This window comes from Lepisosteus oculatus, chromosome 7 (genome assembly GCF_040954835.1).
Source record: "Lepisosteus oculatus isolate fLepOcu1 chromosome 7, fLepOcu1.hap2, whole genome shotgun sequence".
NCBI lineage: Eukaryota > Metazoa > Chordata > Actinopteri > Semionotiformes > Lepisosteidae > Lepisosteus > Lepisosteus oculatus.
In genome coordinates this window covers 47456450-47473623 of record NC_090702.1, presented here as the reverse complement: position 1 = coordinate 47473623, position 17174 = coordinate 47456450, and the positions used below count along the sequence as shown (strand labels likewise).

General features: G+C 36.8%; 1 protein-coding gene across 10 annotated transcripts in view; it reads left to right on the top strand.

The window, feature by feature from the left end:
• LOC102697890 (voltage-dependent calcium channel subunit alpha-2/delta-1) overlaps nt 1-17174 on the top strand; it is a 238143-nt gene that overhangs the window by 147976 nt on the left and 72993 nt on the right. For all 10 annotated transcript variants that reach the window (XM_069192581.1, XM_069192580.1, XM_015352221.2 and 7 more), the window contains exons 7-9: nt 6025-6156; nt 15464-15533; nt 16762-16812. In XM_069192581.1, coding sequence (XP_069048682.1) covers nt 6025-6156; nt 15464-15533; nt 16762-16812 — 253 coding nt within the window. The remainder of the gene's footprint in view (nt 1-6024; nt 6157-15463; nt 15534-16761; nt 16813-17174) is intronic.

Sequence of the window (17174 nt, the reverse complement as noted above, 5' to 3'; positions counted from 1 at the left end):
GATCTGCATTTACAGTCCTGATCTGCATGCACTAGTTTCATAGAGCTCATGTCAAGAAGAGTGACTGTTTTTCTGTGACTGACTCATATTTTGTGACAAATTGGTCAGTAGTAAATTCAGTATCCAAATTTTGATCCATGTATACTGGCTCATTCCTTGCACGGATAGTTAGAATTAAATTAAGTGTTTTTCTTTGCTAACACAAAATGAGTACTTTCACCATTCACCACGTTATGAAAAGCATAAGAAAAAATGAAACTGTCCCCATACTGTGTCCAAATTTAACTTATAGTACACCTTATAGGATTCACAAAATAGAACAGTTCTTATTTTTACTAATTGTTATATTAAATGTTTGATGGTGACAATTTGATGGTAAAGAAATATAAAATCTCACAATTGACAATTAGAAGAGATAACAACAAACTAAAAAATAAGATACTATTGTACCTGAAGACCAATAGTGACCTAATGATCATTGCTGAGCAGGGGGATTCTGGGACTCCTTGGTAAAGTACAGCAGTTCAGAATGAAAAGAAAAGCTCTGTACCTGGACATTCCCAGAGGAGAAAAATTTACATCCCAATAACTGTGAATTAATCTGTTGCAAAACAGATCAAGAGCTGTTCTGAAACACCAATGTGAAATCTTCAGTATGATGCAGTGTGCAGTATACAGTATTCAGTGTGCAAGTTTAAAATAGCTGGTGTGCTCACATTTTTTAAGTGGATTTTTTTTCCCAACACCACATCTCAGCCAGGAATATTGTGACTACTGTCTGACTCTTACTAGTTCTGTGCTCCTTTATGAGACTGATTAGGAAGAACCTCGCTTTCAATATAAGAAAAAGGTTAGAGAGACTTGTCCTCTATTAGCTGCTGTGGAGACATTTCAATCAGTCACTGGAGAGGCAGATAGAGAAGTGTTTCCCAAGGGTTTCCCAAAGGTCTTAGTGGAGCCTGAAATACTTAAAATAAGAAAAATAAGTATTGAAAAAATGTTCTTTATATACTGGCACATTCACAGACCATTATCATTTGAGCTGTCACTCAGAGTGTGAACTGTTAATAAGGACCAAGGTGTATACTGTAGGTAAAATGGTTGATATTTAGTCAAGAAAGTTATTCAAAATGTAACAAAGTTTGTGTAAATTCAGGATTGTGCCAAAAAAGCAACTGACTTTGGGTCGCTTGAATTATTAATAGCTGGGCCCCTTTGAGGTGAGACAGTTCTGTGGGTGGTCACTTGACATGGTATTCTTTACTTTCATTTACTACTTGAAAGTTCAGAGCTTCCACACCACACAGTGTTCACAAAACAGGTTGATGGACTAGGCCAGCTGCTGTAACTCCGACAAGCACTTTATACTTTTCCAAAAGGGAAGAAATGATGTGCAAATGGAGAGGAATAATAAATGTTATCCCATTCACAAACCTGAATGGTTAGCATGAATGGTTAATATCTCACTGCAAAATCATCTATTGCTGCTCTACATTCAATGGTTAGTGTTTTACATTAAATGAGTGAGAGGTGAAAATAAACCTTAAATGGGTAATCCACTTTTGACATGTGTTACATACAGATGCAGCCATTTACAATGTACAAGGTGTGAGGAGGCACACCACAATTAGTGCCACGGCAAAAATCTGTTTTTTTTTTCAGTGAATCCTTAATATTTAATGTGAAACAATAAGCAACCGCATACGGCTGTCAGACAAATCTTGTTTTAATAATACAGTTTAAATGTGTATTAACCCATTACTGCTTTTCTGTGCTAATCAAACTTTACAGTAACACTAACAGATTTTTTAAAATTTTATTGTTACATACAGTATACAGGAGTATTAAGTGTGTGTAAACTAGTTATGAAACAGATATTTTTATTTTAGGTTTTGATTCTTAAAATATATTATACATAGTGGGTTTAAAAAACATATCATATTTAAAAGCAAATAAATGTGTTAAAAAAAAGAGGCCGGTACTAACTTGGATGACTTTCAAAGAATGACTTACATACTTAATGTAAGTTGCATTGTAGCTGATACTGTACCATAAAATAATTTTCTTTAAATAAACCACACTATTGCCACAACAACATCCCAACAATGGCAACCAAAGTTTTTTTATTTATAATATGCGGTTTATAGTGTGTTTCTTTGTGTAAGTTTCTGTTCAGTGTTATACTATATTATAGTCATGACAGCAGGTGTTCATGGGAAATATAGTTAAAACAAACACGTCGATACTTTTCCAAAATAACTACAGTTATTACAAGTAACCAAGGAATTCAATGCAGAAAATGTACATGAACAAGATTAAATACTGTTATGTGCCTTAGTTTTTATTTTCAGTTATCACTACCAGCTCTATAACTATAATTAATTTATATTAATAATCACCATTGTTAATGACATATACTGTAGAAATGTTATTATACTTCAGTTATTTTAATTTTCAGCTGCCAAAATTTCCCTTAGTAACTTGCTAAATTCAGCAAACTGAATCATACCACAGTACAGTGCACCTTGTTTACCGTGAATTAGAGTTTTGAAATGGATTCTGAATGGCTGCATCTCTGGTCATGCGGCTGCTCTTAATTCACACATTAAGGAATAGGAACTTTCAGATCTACAGATGGAGCCATTTTAGCTCCTGTGACAAAGCCACAGAATGCCTTATCCAGGACTGAATCATTGTATCCATTGGAAAAAAAAAAAGTGTTATCATTTCAGAGAGCAAACATCTCAAAGGCTTTTCAAATAAAGACATACACCGAGCTGGCAGATTAAATACATCATCAAAAGTGTGTTTTTCCTGCTCCATTTAAAATAAGCCTGAATTAGAAGAGATGCAGCTGAATGTAATATTGATAACAGTTTTGGTAGAAAATTGAACTCAGAGGATTGTCAAGGCTTATAAGACCTGTATCATAAAGACGTGATAGAAAAAAGGAAGCCTGTATCTCTGAGGAATTATAAGGGATGATTGATATCACCAGCTGTGTAGCGATGCATATTATATTATGCTTGCAATATCATAATAGTAATAACAATGGATTTGGCTGGATTGAACGGGGAAATGGTCCAGAGCTTTGCTGTGGTAATGGAAGTAGGAGCGAAATGAGGGGTATAAAAACATTCGTGCCTTAGGCTTGTATTGCATTTTGAAGGTCTTTTGTAAACCTGAAAGTTCGAGGAAAGGAACTCCATCATGGCAAGCAAGAGTCAATACCCCTGTTTCACCATTATTAAAAAACTGGTAATGTAGGTATGAGAAAGAGTGTGGAGTGTACAATATGTTCTGCTTTCTTTTATTTCAGGTGGTGAGTCCTTGCTGCTATCCTGAAATTCATTATCATGACGAATAGTTTGCAAGGCCCCTGTAAATGGGAAATGAAATAATAGTTCTGTTTTTTCTTCATTTAGAATTGCCAATTTGTTTTTGTTACATAACCAAAAAAACTCTGGGGGTAGCGTAGCACTCTTTTTATGCCTCTGGACATGACAGGTTGTGGGTTTAATGATATTCTAAGCATTTTACTACTCTAAGCATTTATTCATACTCTTTTTATAAAGAGTATGCTCAGCATTTGGTGTGACATTTTGCTGAATTCTGTCGCCAGACCCAGGATGCTTTAGTTGAAGACAGATCAAGACAGAAAATGGATAATCTTGGATTAAGCTCACCTTTTTTCCTTCACTTCTGACCCATGGGTGTCAGTGCGTGTTATTCTAGCTTTACCTTTCCATCTAATTTAACTTCAGGCATCATTTTTTTGTTATAAAATGAGAAGTTCCGTAAGGACAATTTTAAATTCTATTCTAAAACACTGTATTTCTGCTTTGCAGAAATGCCGCCGACTGGTATGGTACTGTAAATGGTGTTTGTATAATCAAAGCACATTCTGTGGGAAAGAGATAAAGCAATAATCTTTTCTTTACAGTGCCCCTGATGGTATCATCTTTATTTCCCTATATGAATAGCAGAAACTACCATAAGAATTATGCATCGATTTTCTAACACCTTCCAATCCAGGGTCACGGATGACGTGGAACCTCTCCTTGCAAGTAATGGGTGCAAGGCAGGATACACCCTGAACTGGATACTAGTCCATCACAGGCCACACACGGACACAGACACCCACACACTCTCACCAGGAACAGTTTTCTCAGAAACTTACCAGTAGGTTTTTGAACTGTGGGAGGAAACTGGAGCACTTGGAGGAATCCCTCTTGAGCGAGGGGAGAACATACAACCTCCATAAAAATGCAGCCCAGGTCCGGGATTGATCCCAGGGCCCCAACTCTGTGAGGCAGCGATGCTAACCACTGGGCAACTGTGCCTCCCACCCTAGGAATAAAAATTACCAAAATAATTCTTGTAGGTGTTGATATCTTAAACCTAATATCAGTGGAAACACATCATAAGATAGTTAATCATAGCAAATTACTTTAACACTTTGGATCCCAAAGTATTCCAAAAGTACTTAACATGTAGGTCGGGATCTACTGTATATCTACTGTACCACTGCAGCATCCATCCAGGTTATGAGTGGCAGCCATTACGTGCCAGCAGATCCACTCAACAACAGGTCTGATATGAGAAACTGCTTCTCCTGTTGAATTAAGGGAGCACTTAAAAAAAAGCCAGATTGTGCAAAATGAGAGTGGAATTTAGTCAGGATGGAAACTAGTGTTTATACCCCTGAACAGTGCAGTAAGATCAGTAATGAACAGTAGTCAGGGCCTCAGGTTAACATCTGATATGAAGGATGGCACCTGCTACAGTGGTCCCCACTAGTTTCCTTGGAGGTCTTCTATTCCAGACCTGCCCAGACCCTGCTTTGCTTGTCTACTGAGATCTGACAAGATCAGTGGTAATACTGTAGTCCCTAACCAATGTTTGGCCTTAGGCTTATAGACAGAATTTCCCTTTTTATTTTTCAGAGGAAAATTGTCCTATTTTATTTGTTATGCAAATGACAGTAATCAGTAAAGCCTCACGGGATCAATAAAGTATGTAAAGTATCTATCTAAGAATGATTTTTTGTTTTCCTCTTTACCTGTAATGTTTTTCTGAAAGTATTTATTTCACAATTATAGCATAAGGTACAGTACATGCAGTTTATACTCAAAAGCTCACAGCTTGTATATTTACAGTCTGGAAATACCACAGATTAAACATTTCATTTTCAGACCAACACTTGATATGTATGCAGACACAATTTAAAGAAAGAACCAGCTAACTTTGATGCACTTTGGCACAGATTCATGATGCACTTTGTATCATTTCTCTTATTTGACATTTTATGCAATGTCATTTTAGCTTCTATGGTAATGTTCTGTTTTAACCACGGTCTCAAGGTTATAGGAATTATATATTTAAATATTTTTTCATACTGCTTTTGCACCTGGCCTAATGATATTTTGTACATTTTGTATGTAATGCTGTGGTGTGTAATGTTCAAATTGTGAGCATCTATTAGGATCAATTTATTTTACATTTTCTCTCTCTGTATCTTCTTATGTATCTTTATCTGTATCTTCTTATGTGAAACAACGAGCATCTATTAATTAATTATTTCCATTATTTTTGTTAGGTACCTGAGCCATGATAATAAAAAATGTTTTCTGGTATAATAAGGAAGTGCCTTCTGTACATAAAGTCTATCAACATAACCAGAAATAAAATTGTAATAACCAGAAACGTACTTCCACAACAACTCCCGCTACATTTTCTGAGATAGTCATACCAATGACAAAAGACTCTAAAACAGATTATCAACATGAATATTAAATAACTTGTATTTACAGTTACAAATATTTTAAAGTATGAACACTGTATATACACTATATATCTTCATTGATCGGTATATGACTGAAGTGAGTACTTTCAGTAATGTGATTCTGAATTGCTGTACATCAAATGAACTATGATGTTAATGTTTCATATAATACATATTTAATAGGTCCTCCCACAGACAAATTGAGTTTACAATTTGAACTTGCTTTGTGTCTTCTCCAGCCACGGTGGTGCTGAACGAGCTGAGCTGGACTGAGGCACTGGAAAACATCTTTAAGAAAAACAGAGAAGAGGATCCTACTTTACTTTGGCAGGTGTTTGGCAGTGCGACTGGTCTGGCTCGGTATTATCCAGGTGAGTCCTTAAACACTGAAGAACCCAGAACTGTTAGGAGAGAAGGAGGCCACCTTTTCATTTTACAGTATTTTGTTTAAAGATCCTTGAAGAGATCCTAGAGAGACATTACTAATAGTTGTGACTTTAATTAAACGGACATAAAATAGCACCTAGAGCTTCACTGACTTTTTAATGGAATTAGAATGTCACATATAATACGTTTTTGCAGGGAGGATTCCTAACTCCAGTGTGCCACTAGGTGTATCTGGGTGATGGTAATTACATGCTTTCACTACTGATGATGTGGCCAGAGTTCCATCTCGTTTTGTGATGGAAGGACTGCCAACATCCAACTGTTTGACTTTTTCTTTCAAATAATGGGAATAAACCTGTGTTTGTTTAACCCACAAAATCCGTTGTCATTTGCTTTCAAATAATGAACGGAGAATCTTGAAAAAACAAAAAAAATAGCATGACACACCACAGCATACATATAGATTTTCTTGTATTAGGAATTTGTCTTTTTGCATACTCCAACTTGCTCTCCATGAGGCACACAGACAGGGAGTGAAGCTTGGGGGTCAGAGCACAGGGCCAGCCATTTATACAGCATCCCCCAGAGCAAATGGGGTTAAGGGCCTTCCCCAGGGGCCCAACGGAGTAGGATTCCTCTGCTGGCCGCAGGATTTGAACCAGCAACCTTCTAGCCACAGGCCCAGATCCTTAGCCACAGAGCCACCACACCACCCCTGTTGTAACTTTAATATTGTAACTTGTCGAGAAAAAGAAGTACTGTATGTAGACATACTGTTATCTCTGTCACTGAAACCGACTTACATTTACAGTATATTGCTTTATTAGTTGCTTCACAGGGCATTTTTTGAGTTGTGAGAAGCTACAAATGTGATTTATCTAGCTTTATGTATGTTTTATGTTTCACAGTTCTCCGTGAAGGATGGACTTTTACTGTTTCTGAGAATACAGTATTACTATTACAACTGTTGCTGTTTTATTGTATTATTATTATTATTAATAATATTATTATTATTATCACACCTGATGACTTTATAATGCATGAGAAAATATCTAAGGCATTTTATCACAAAAGGCACTATATACGTGTACATATAAACATGTCCATTTTACTGATAAGATAACCAGGGAAAATATTTAATGAATGGATGTGCAGTATATATTTATGGAAAATATGCAGGGATTTTTTTAATTCTGGTTTCGTATTCTTGTCATAAGATATCTAGACATAAGGAGCAATCAGACATCGAAAGCAGAAAGAAAGAATGCAGTGGTTTGGCACAAATTGTGAAGTGTTCAGGTGTGAGCATTTCAGCTCACCAACTGAAACTTTGTGGGTCTTTCATATGCAGCTTTCCACTCATACCTCATACCTCTCTTTATAGTTAACTGGTAATGACAGTAATAACTACTGTAGATAACTACAGTATATTGCTTACTATTGCTATTACTAGCTATTACTACAGTACATGCACAATTGCATTCTATGACTGCAAATTGTCAGTCAGTAACATGCTCCCAGAAAATGTGACCATACACATACAGTAATATACTGTTTTATCATCTTTTAATAATACTGAAATGCTACCATTTTAATATAATTTACAAGCTATTTCATTCACATTTAATTTCAATTGCAAATCATCCTTAATTTTTCAGCACCTCTTGTGTCGGTAACTAAGTCACACTTTAAATATTGGATATAAACACAACTAGCAGCAATGATTGCATGGTGTAGACCCTTCATTTTCCTAATCAGAGTTTCAGAATAAAAGACACGTTACAAATGAGAGGAGGCCAATTGGCCATTTGACCTACTGTATCTAGCCTATCTGATAGTTAGTAGTGCAATACCCTGTGTTTGTCTGCATTAAACATCCCCTTCCAGGTGTGCCCACTCGTTAATTTTATCTAAATCATTTTTAATTTTATTTGCATCTTTTACAGTTTGCACATCTTCCTTATTTGGCTCATCTGCAGCATTGAATAATTTCTTAACTATACCAAAATCTAGATCACTGATACATTTTACTCCCTGTTTTTCCATAACCCATTCTCAATCCAAACAGTGTTTCCCTGAATTAGACATTTGTGAGGAACTTTATCGAAAGCCTTCTGAAAATCTAAATACACAATATCGTAGGCCCTGTGTGTATTCATTACTGTTGATTAGGCTTTTCTAAATCCTGCTTGATTACTTCTTAGGGTATTATGCTCTAGTTTAGATCTAATAATTGTTGGGTCAAAGTTATTGGTCTATAATTATGCAATTCAACTTGTTAACCTTCCTAAGGTAAGAACTGTTGAAGTAAGTGGTGACACTTTTATACATTTCATAGCAAGCTAATTTATTTCATTTTATGTTGTAGCTTCAGTGTGTTGTGTTTTACAGTATAAATCAGAGGTGACAACCCTAACTAAAAAAAGCAGCAATGATAATCATGAATATTTATAGCACTTTTCATCCCACAGTATCTTAAAGCACTTTATACAGTATATAGGCGCAGACCCACTTCATCCTCTGAGTTGCAGCCCCCACCTGTGTGACATACACAACATATTTATTATTAATTTAGTAATAGAATTTAGAGCTTTAATAAATTTAACATTTATCTCTTTGTTAGGCTTATATATATACATGGTGGGCAAAATTATTTACTGATACAAGGATAATTTCTTTTAAATTTAGTTGAAAAAGAGGGATATATACATATAGATAAACCAGGTGCAGAAACTCACTCTTTGTCATGTTTTTGAGCATATATTGCAGTGTAGATTTCTCTCCCTTTTCTCACAGAAGGTTATGAGAAAATTGATTTCTATTTTAAGAAAAGTGGGATCTGGTGTAAAGCCTCCATCGGCTGTTTTGATGCACAAGTGATATACAGTAGAGCAGCTACGCTTTTGAATCGCCATGGCAGACAGTTTACCATACTAAAATAGAACTGTTTTGGTCCTAAAATAAAAGAGAGAATGAGTTATGTTTGTGGTCCTGCTGTTATGCCACCAGAATTATGTTAAGATTTGTAGAAAACTGTATATTGACCAGGTAGACAGAGTTGTGGCAGACTGTGAAACTAAAACTCTCCTTTGGCGGCTTTACATTTGACAGGCGCTGTCAGGCTCTTCGCCTATTTGCAGATCTATTTCCAGACACAACATCATCTGCATTTCTCTATTTTGCCAGTACAGTACGTTATTCATGACAGTTTCATTACATAGGGATTTCAACTTAAAGGGAAAATGTAATCTTTTACCACAGCTTTATTTATGTGTCAACATTGATTTTTGGTCTGGTCAATCAGTTCACCAGGGGCACCTCCACTCACATTCATCCTGCCCCCATGAATGCTGTGTGACTGCTGCTCGGTCCCAGGGCCTCTGCAGGGAAAAATAACAACAAAAACGCAGGGCCCTGTCACCCCAATGCCCACACTATCACAGACAAACACGGGACAAAGGGGGACAAAAAAAAACAGACAACTAATGCTGAGGTCCAGTCTTCTGTGAATTTTGTATGACATATTAGAGTATTTGTTGCTTCAAGACAATCTGAGCATTATAATGACATATCACTCATTAAAATGGTAAACAAAGAAGGAGAAGAGCTTGAAATGAGAAAGCTATAGAGAATCATACCATGTGATAGGAACAAGTAATAGGTTTATTCCATGTTTATTCCATGCTGAAAAGAGAAGAAAGGAAACACAACGTTTCGGCTGTGGAGCCTTCTTCGAGTGTGACACCCGTTGTGTATCTGTTAGAATAAAGCTATGGCTCAGTTATATAGTACAATTGTAGAAATGTTTTTCTAAGGGTAATCTTCACACACCCGAAGAAGGCTCCACAGCCGAAATGTTGTGTTTCCTTTCTTCTCTTTTCAGCATGGAATAAACCTTGACTTGTTCCTTTGCAGCCTATGCATGCTGACGCAGCTACCCTCCTAAACTACTTTATCCTAGTATTTACTGCAGGCGGTAGAAGGATTTATCGACCAGAGCAGCCTACGAGGAATTACATAAGGTTGCAGTAGATATTCACTCCATTTACAGTAGTTCTCTTAACCTTTCTGAGGTGATGATGAAAGAGTACTACTTTATATTTTACCAATGAGGGGGCTTGTTGTCATTTCTTGTTTGTCTCAGTCTAAAAGAAAACAGCAAAGGAATGAAAGACGAGAGGTATCAGATGTAAATTAGGGATCATCCCCCACTTTTGTGTCAAAAGATATTGGCATAAACCACGCAGTGTCCACCTGAAAGAAATTCAAAAGCCTTGGAAACCAACGTAAGAGTAGGACTCATTGGTTTCCTCAGGGATCCTGCCTGCACTATGCAAAGGTGAAGAACTGGAAGTGCTAATCTGTAAGCACAGCACATGGTGTAATAAACAAGGCTTCATCTTTCTTGGCCATTGGAAGCTGTGCTGTGGCAAAGGCCATCCCCACAGACATGATGGATTACATCTGAATGAGATGAGCAACACTCTGCGTGGGGCGAGAATCTACAGGAAAAAACATTTAAACTAGAATGGAAGGTACCCAAAAGAAAAAAATATATACTGTATAGAGATATACTGTATACTTACTGTATAGTCATGTCAAAAAACAGAACCCAGGGAAAAATCAAAATGTCAAAACAAAACAATTTAAATGTATACTTAAATGCCAGGAGAGTTAGGAAAAAAAGCAAGAAGAAATAGAGGATATTGCATTATTTGGGAATTACTATGAACTGTAATTGGTATCACTAACACATTGTCAAAGGAGACTGATAAATACAGAATTAATTAAATTCTTAACAGAGAGGAAAGATACAGTATAATTAGTTGAGGTGTATCACTATACATCAAAATTAATACTCCAGCACAGGAATCTGACACCTGTGCTGTAAACATTGTGCACAAGTAAACATTGTGCCAAATGTTTACTTTATCACTTGGACTCTTTGTTGCAGATCCCATGTGGTGTCTTTTCAGTTTTATGCAAGCCCCCTATGTAGAGAGACTGGGATATGGTTGACCGATAAACATTTTCTCCCATCTTCCAAACTAAAGTCTGTTACTCTTTCTTAGTCCCTGTTAGTGTCACAGTGGCATCACTAAGCAGTTTCCTCTTTGCCCAGTTGCTCCATTTGGAGGTGCAGCCTGCTCTAAGCAGCATCTGGATATCTCCCTCTGCTTAATTACAGACGTCACCATGCTCAAAGAGATAAGTCTTTACAGAGAAAGGTAAATGTATTCTGAAATCATATGAACCCTTAATAATGCACACTGACAGAGGCCAAATCAAGTAATAATGTGACTCGTTAAGGTAATTTTGTACACCTGAATTAATGTAGGATTGCCACACCAAAGTTTTTGAATACTAATGCATCCAGAATTTCCATTTTTCTCTCACCTTCATGATTTATTTACTTTTTTGTTTGGGGTTGCGTAAACAACAAATACGATTATTTAATTCAAAGTGTCATGACTGCAAGCTTTAAAGCAACAAAATGTGAAAATTATGAAATGGTCTAAATAGTTTTGCAAAGCACTGTACCATCTACTGTATGGGTCAGACTTACAATAATGCATTCAAAAAGCAATAGGAGTTTACATTTAACATCTACATTTTACCAAATGCTGTTTTCAATTACTGTACAGTGTCATATAACTAAATCAGGGCTGCTTTGATAAAAGGTGATGATTAATTTTTCTCACAAAACTTGGAGAGAGCCATTAGAAATATCAGCAGTTGAAACTGGAATGGTACAGTAGGCATGAGCTAACAACAGCTTTTTTGCTCAGTTTGTAAGAATACCTACTAAAGGCCATGTCTGTATTGATCTAGTGTTTTCAAACAATCAAGATAGAGTATGGAAAAGCGTGGGTAAGAGAGCCATTAAGGAACTGTGGGAATAAGAGTATTCTTTGAAGTACGCTTTCAATGCCTGTGCCCATTTTTTACTTTTCTTATGTTTCTCAATCACTCTCTGCCTCTATCCTTTGTGTAAAACAGTACACCCTGTTCTCAGTGTTTAATACACTTTTCCACAGTTTTCATCTTCCAGTCTTCCAGTGCGTACATTTTTCCCATTTCTGGAGACGACATTTGGTTTTAGTTTGTTCACACCTTTAAGTATTTAGAATACTTCACTCGGCGCTCCTTGTGTTGTTTAGCTTCCCAGTATATTCTGTAGCATTACTTAAAATCCAGGAATCCTGCCGATTTTGATTGCTTTTATATTTTATATTTATAGTTGAGATGATAAGATAGAAATGGTATGTCAACTGAAACACCGATGTCGTTCTTGGTCAAAATCTTTTCTTTTTTTTTAATGTCCCTTGCAGTTTTTGGATGTTTGCCTAATAATCCTGTTGTGATGTAATTTGTAAATCTAACTAGTTTATTTATTCTAACTAGTTTCAGCATGTAAATAATAGATATATACAGTACATATTAGGGAGAACTGCGATTCTAATAGGACTGCACAGTGCAAAATGGTAAGCATTGCTGAGCTAGAGCCCTGAGTTCAATTCCAGACCTGGAGAGCTACCTGTGTGCAGTTTGTATACCTACATACTGGTAGGTTCATTGGCCTCTGGCGCAAGGCCCTAGGTGTGAGTGTGTGCATGTCTGTATTTGTGTCAGTGTGTCTGCCCTGAGCTGGATTGCTGTCCTGTCCAGGTTGTACCCTGCCTTGCATCTGTTGCTTGCTGGGATAGGCTCTGGCTCCCCCACAACCCTGAAGTGGAAGAAGTGGTTAGAAAACAGATGGATGGATGATGGATCTGAGGATTGCTTGGTTTGGTTTTGTTGCCCTCTTTCATTAGCACTGTTCCAGTCAACGACTATTACTTCTGTCTTTGAGTGACAGCAAGACGTATTTTGTTATGGATACCATCGTGTTTCCTTAAGTATAATTGGTATATTACCATGAGGCCCTGGAGGTTTGTTTATGTCAATTGCTTCTGGAATCTGTAACACATTTGACTGGTCTGTGCTAATAGTATTTAATGCAGGGCTGTCCAGTCCTGGGAGGGTTGGTGTGTCTGCAGGTTTTCATTCCAACTCCGCTCTTAACAAGCTAAATCGCCTCATTATCAGTTTTACTGGACCAAATTATTAGCTCCCTTCCAGCTCTTCAGGTGTTGCTGCTTAAAGAGACCTTGGAAATCTAGAGACACACGAGCCCTCCAGGACAAAGTTTGGACACCCCTGATTTAAAGTCTTTCTTCAGTCAGCTGCTTTCACAAACTCTGCATCTGGGCATGATTTTGTTAGCAACCAATTGAGCTTGATAGCTGCAATAGCCTCCTCTCATTTGTAACCATGCTTTTTTTCCTTCTCCTGCACTAAGGCTGAAGCAGTTGTGCATTATGGTTGAGTTCCTTGCGCTGTTAACTGATTACAACAACCTATCACCCCTCTTAAATTATTGAAACGAAATGTCTTAGGAAATGGTACTGCATATTGGAAACTAGAAAACCACGGGAATAATGTATTTTGAAATGTACATATAGAATATCCATTGCTTTTCATTATTGTACTTCAAATAGAAGTGTCACTAACATGCAAAAGCTGATAGAGACCTCTTACTGTTACTGTTACTAATTGTTACTGTTCTGAAATATACTGTAGCAGGATAAGTACCAGCTTACGGTATTAATGTTTGCCATTATCATTTGAATCTGTTTTGAAGCTCTTACAACACAAGTCAATAGTATAAAAATTCCCTGTTTTTTTCACTGGGAAAAAAATTGTATCCCTGCAAATGTTTTTTTTTTCTTTTTTAATATTACTTACTTGCATAAAAATTGAACCAGAACTATCAGAAGCATTATTGGTATTTTCTCACATACAGTAATTTCATGATATTATTGCCCCAGCTAGCTGCTTATTTACCATCCAAGTTCGAAAGTACTGTATGCCAACATTTAGAGAGGAAATGAAACATGCAGCAAGGGTTTGTTGGATATGTGCTCTGAAACCATATATGCATATCTGTCATATAGTACTGCATAGTCTTGGCAACCCAGGCAGTTAATCATGATGAATGTATTTCAGTAATATTTCTTTCAATGTTCTTGTAAATATTTTTTTTATTTCCAATTTGTGTTTTATACACACGAGATAGAAAGAGGCATGTCACGTTTCCTAATACTCTTCAGGCTAAAATAAAAAAATCACAGAAGCGGAACATATTCCTCTGTTTGAACTAAACTAGTTAGACCTCTTTCTAATCTAAACTGATACTGCAGACTGAACAGCAAAGGTTCAATGTCGGAGACTGTAACACAGGGTGCTCAAAACACCGCAGTCTGTTCAAATTGATTGTTGAAACTTTTATATTTAATACGGCAAAATCTAAATATGGAAATATTATTTAAAGTGGGCACCACAGTGGTGCCACAAGTGTTGTTGTCCTGGGTTCAATTCTGGACCTAAGGTGCTGTCTGTCTGATGTTTGTACAGTATGTTTTCCCCATGGGTGTCCTCTGGATGCTCTGCTTCCGGAGGTTAATTGGCTCCTGGGAATATTTTCCCTGGTGTGAGTGGGTGTCAGCATGCGATCTGCGATGGACTGGTATCCTGTCCAGGGTGTATACTGCCTTGTGCCCATTGCTTGCTGAGATATTGGAAAAGGGCTGGAAGGATTAGTTATCATTACCTGTTTGCTAAAGGAGTCCCATGAAGGGTTAAGGGTGGGGGCAGTAAAAGGTAGTGCCTGGGTATGTGCCCCAATACAAATTGGATTAGGTGGTCTTCTATAGTGCAATCTGCAAACAATGTTACATCTTTGCAAATTATAGTAAATAGCAAAACCATCTGGGGCTTTAATGGCTTCCTGCCCTGAAATCAGAAGCCACTTACAGTATCCACTGAAACTGAGTCCTTTCCAGGCATTTAATGGCTTTATACAAACAGTCATCAACACAGTCAATTAGCAAACAATTTCCAGGCCTCTGCTTTGAGCTATTCTTGCAGTGAGTTCAGATCCAGGTCACTATCTGGGCCGAGAGAGAGTGCCAGTACTACTTCTATAGTTGCTGGAAAGGAGATAAAAAAAATTAAAAAAACATTAAAAAAATAATACAAAATTTGCCAAATAGTGTATTGATTCATGTTTCAGGATTACAATTCAAAATATAAATCAATTTGTAATTCTTCCAAAAAAAAGTGCATTACGAAGTACAAGTTACAGAGTTAGACTATATTAACCCATTTCGTACCAGTGATATAATTAATGTATGTAATGCAAAACCTTTAAACATCATTCATTGTAATGGGAGTTTATGTTTATTTCAGCTTCTCCTTGGAAGGACTCACGGAACACTGCGAGTAAAATTGATTTGTACGATGTTCGACGGCGACCATGGTAAGCGATTCAAATTCACATTATATGAAATTATTCTTGGTCGAGGTCACAGCAGCTCAGTACCTATCCCAAAAGCATAGGACTACGCTCTGGTTAGGACAGCAGTCCATTATGGGTCACACACACAAGACAATTAAGTGACTCCAGTTATCAAACAGGTAGGTAACATTTAACAGAACTCCAATTAACATAACATACTGTAGGTAGCATGTCTGCGGAAGGTGGGATAGAACCAGAGCACCTCAAAGAACCCATGGCAACTCAGGAAAAGCATGTAAATTCCACAGGGATGGTGCTCTAGGCCAGTGGTCAACCAGATTCCAAAAACGGTAAGAAGAGCTAAGTTACGCCACCGTGCCAAGCCTTTTTCAGTTCAGATAAATTAAAGTTGACTGTCCAAAAATGGTATATTAGTTGTCACGGATGTCGGAAAGGCATGCCGTGGAATGACAAGGAGAGCAGTAAAGACTCTATGCGTAGCGGACAGGGGCGACCTGGTGCTAGGCTATGTCTTACAACATCCGTACCCTCAATGCTGAGCAAGGAGCACAGCAGACACAGGAAGTACATAGGCTACACAACAAGACACACCGGAAAGACAAGAATAATCACATGGAACTAGGAACAGGACTGAAGTAGAGCACCCTCTAGGTGTACAGGGCGTGACATTAGTAAGACATTTTTAGAACAGAATTTAACACATTTTTTAATAATAGTGAAGATCATAATACAAAGGTTGACAGAAGTATTTTCACAGTTTCAACAATTATTTAATTTTAATTTTTATTCAAGACATTCACCTACAGTAATATCTATGACATTTATTGACATGCATTTTATTAATTTTAGAATGCATTTCAGTGGGAAATATGAGTAAAATCATAAAAAGCCATACATCTGTATCTAACAGTGTATATAGACCACTTTCTTAAACCAGTGTGTATATTTCAGAGCTATGAATATTTATGTACATGGTATTTTTGTTTCTAGTTTTTAAACAGGCAACATAGAATTAATCACAAATTAAGCAAAAATAAAGCCCTTTAACAGAACTACAGACTAGATATGACATAATGGTGAATGTGATTTAAATAGTAAGCTATTGCTTTGTTAGAAATAATTCTTGATCTTTTTTTCTTCATTGTTCTGGATCAGTGAGTAGCTGGGGATCAAAGCTCTTGCCTTGTGTACAGTATGTTCATGAAATATTGGTTTGTGTGTTTTTTAGGTACATACAAGGAGCAGCTTCGCCAAAGGATATGTTGATTCTTGTTGACGTGTAAGTGCCTTTCATTTTAATTCAATTTCAATGAAAAATAAAAAAAAAACATTTACATGTAGATTTTCTTTGCCAGAACAGCCTCCTAATCATAAAATGAACACAATTTAGGTGATTCCATAAACATTTAGAGAGTTGTAATTTTATTTTTAATGTTTTCAGGACATCTATTGAATTCAGTTGAACTCTATCCAGACCTGCTTGTTAAATTGGATGCTTGTAGAATAAGCAACGTCCAGATTCCCAGATTCACTCTGTGACACCTGTTACCAGTTCTTAATTCAGGACTTCCCTATTATCTGTCAATGGTTGCAAGGGAACAACATTATTTTACTAAAATATAGTGCTTTTTTCAAAGCCTT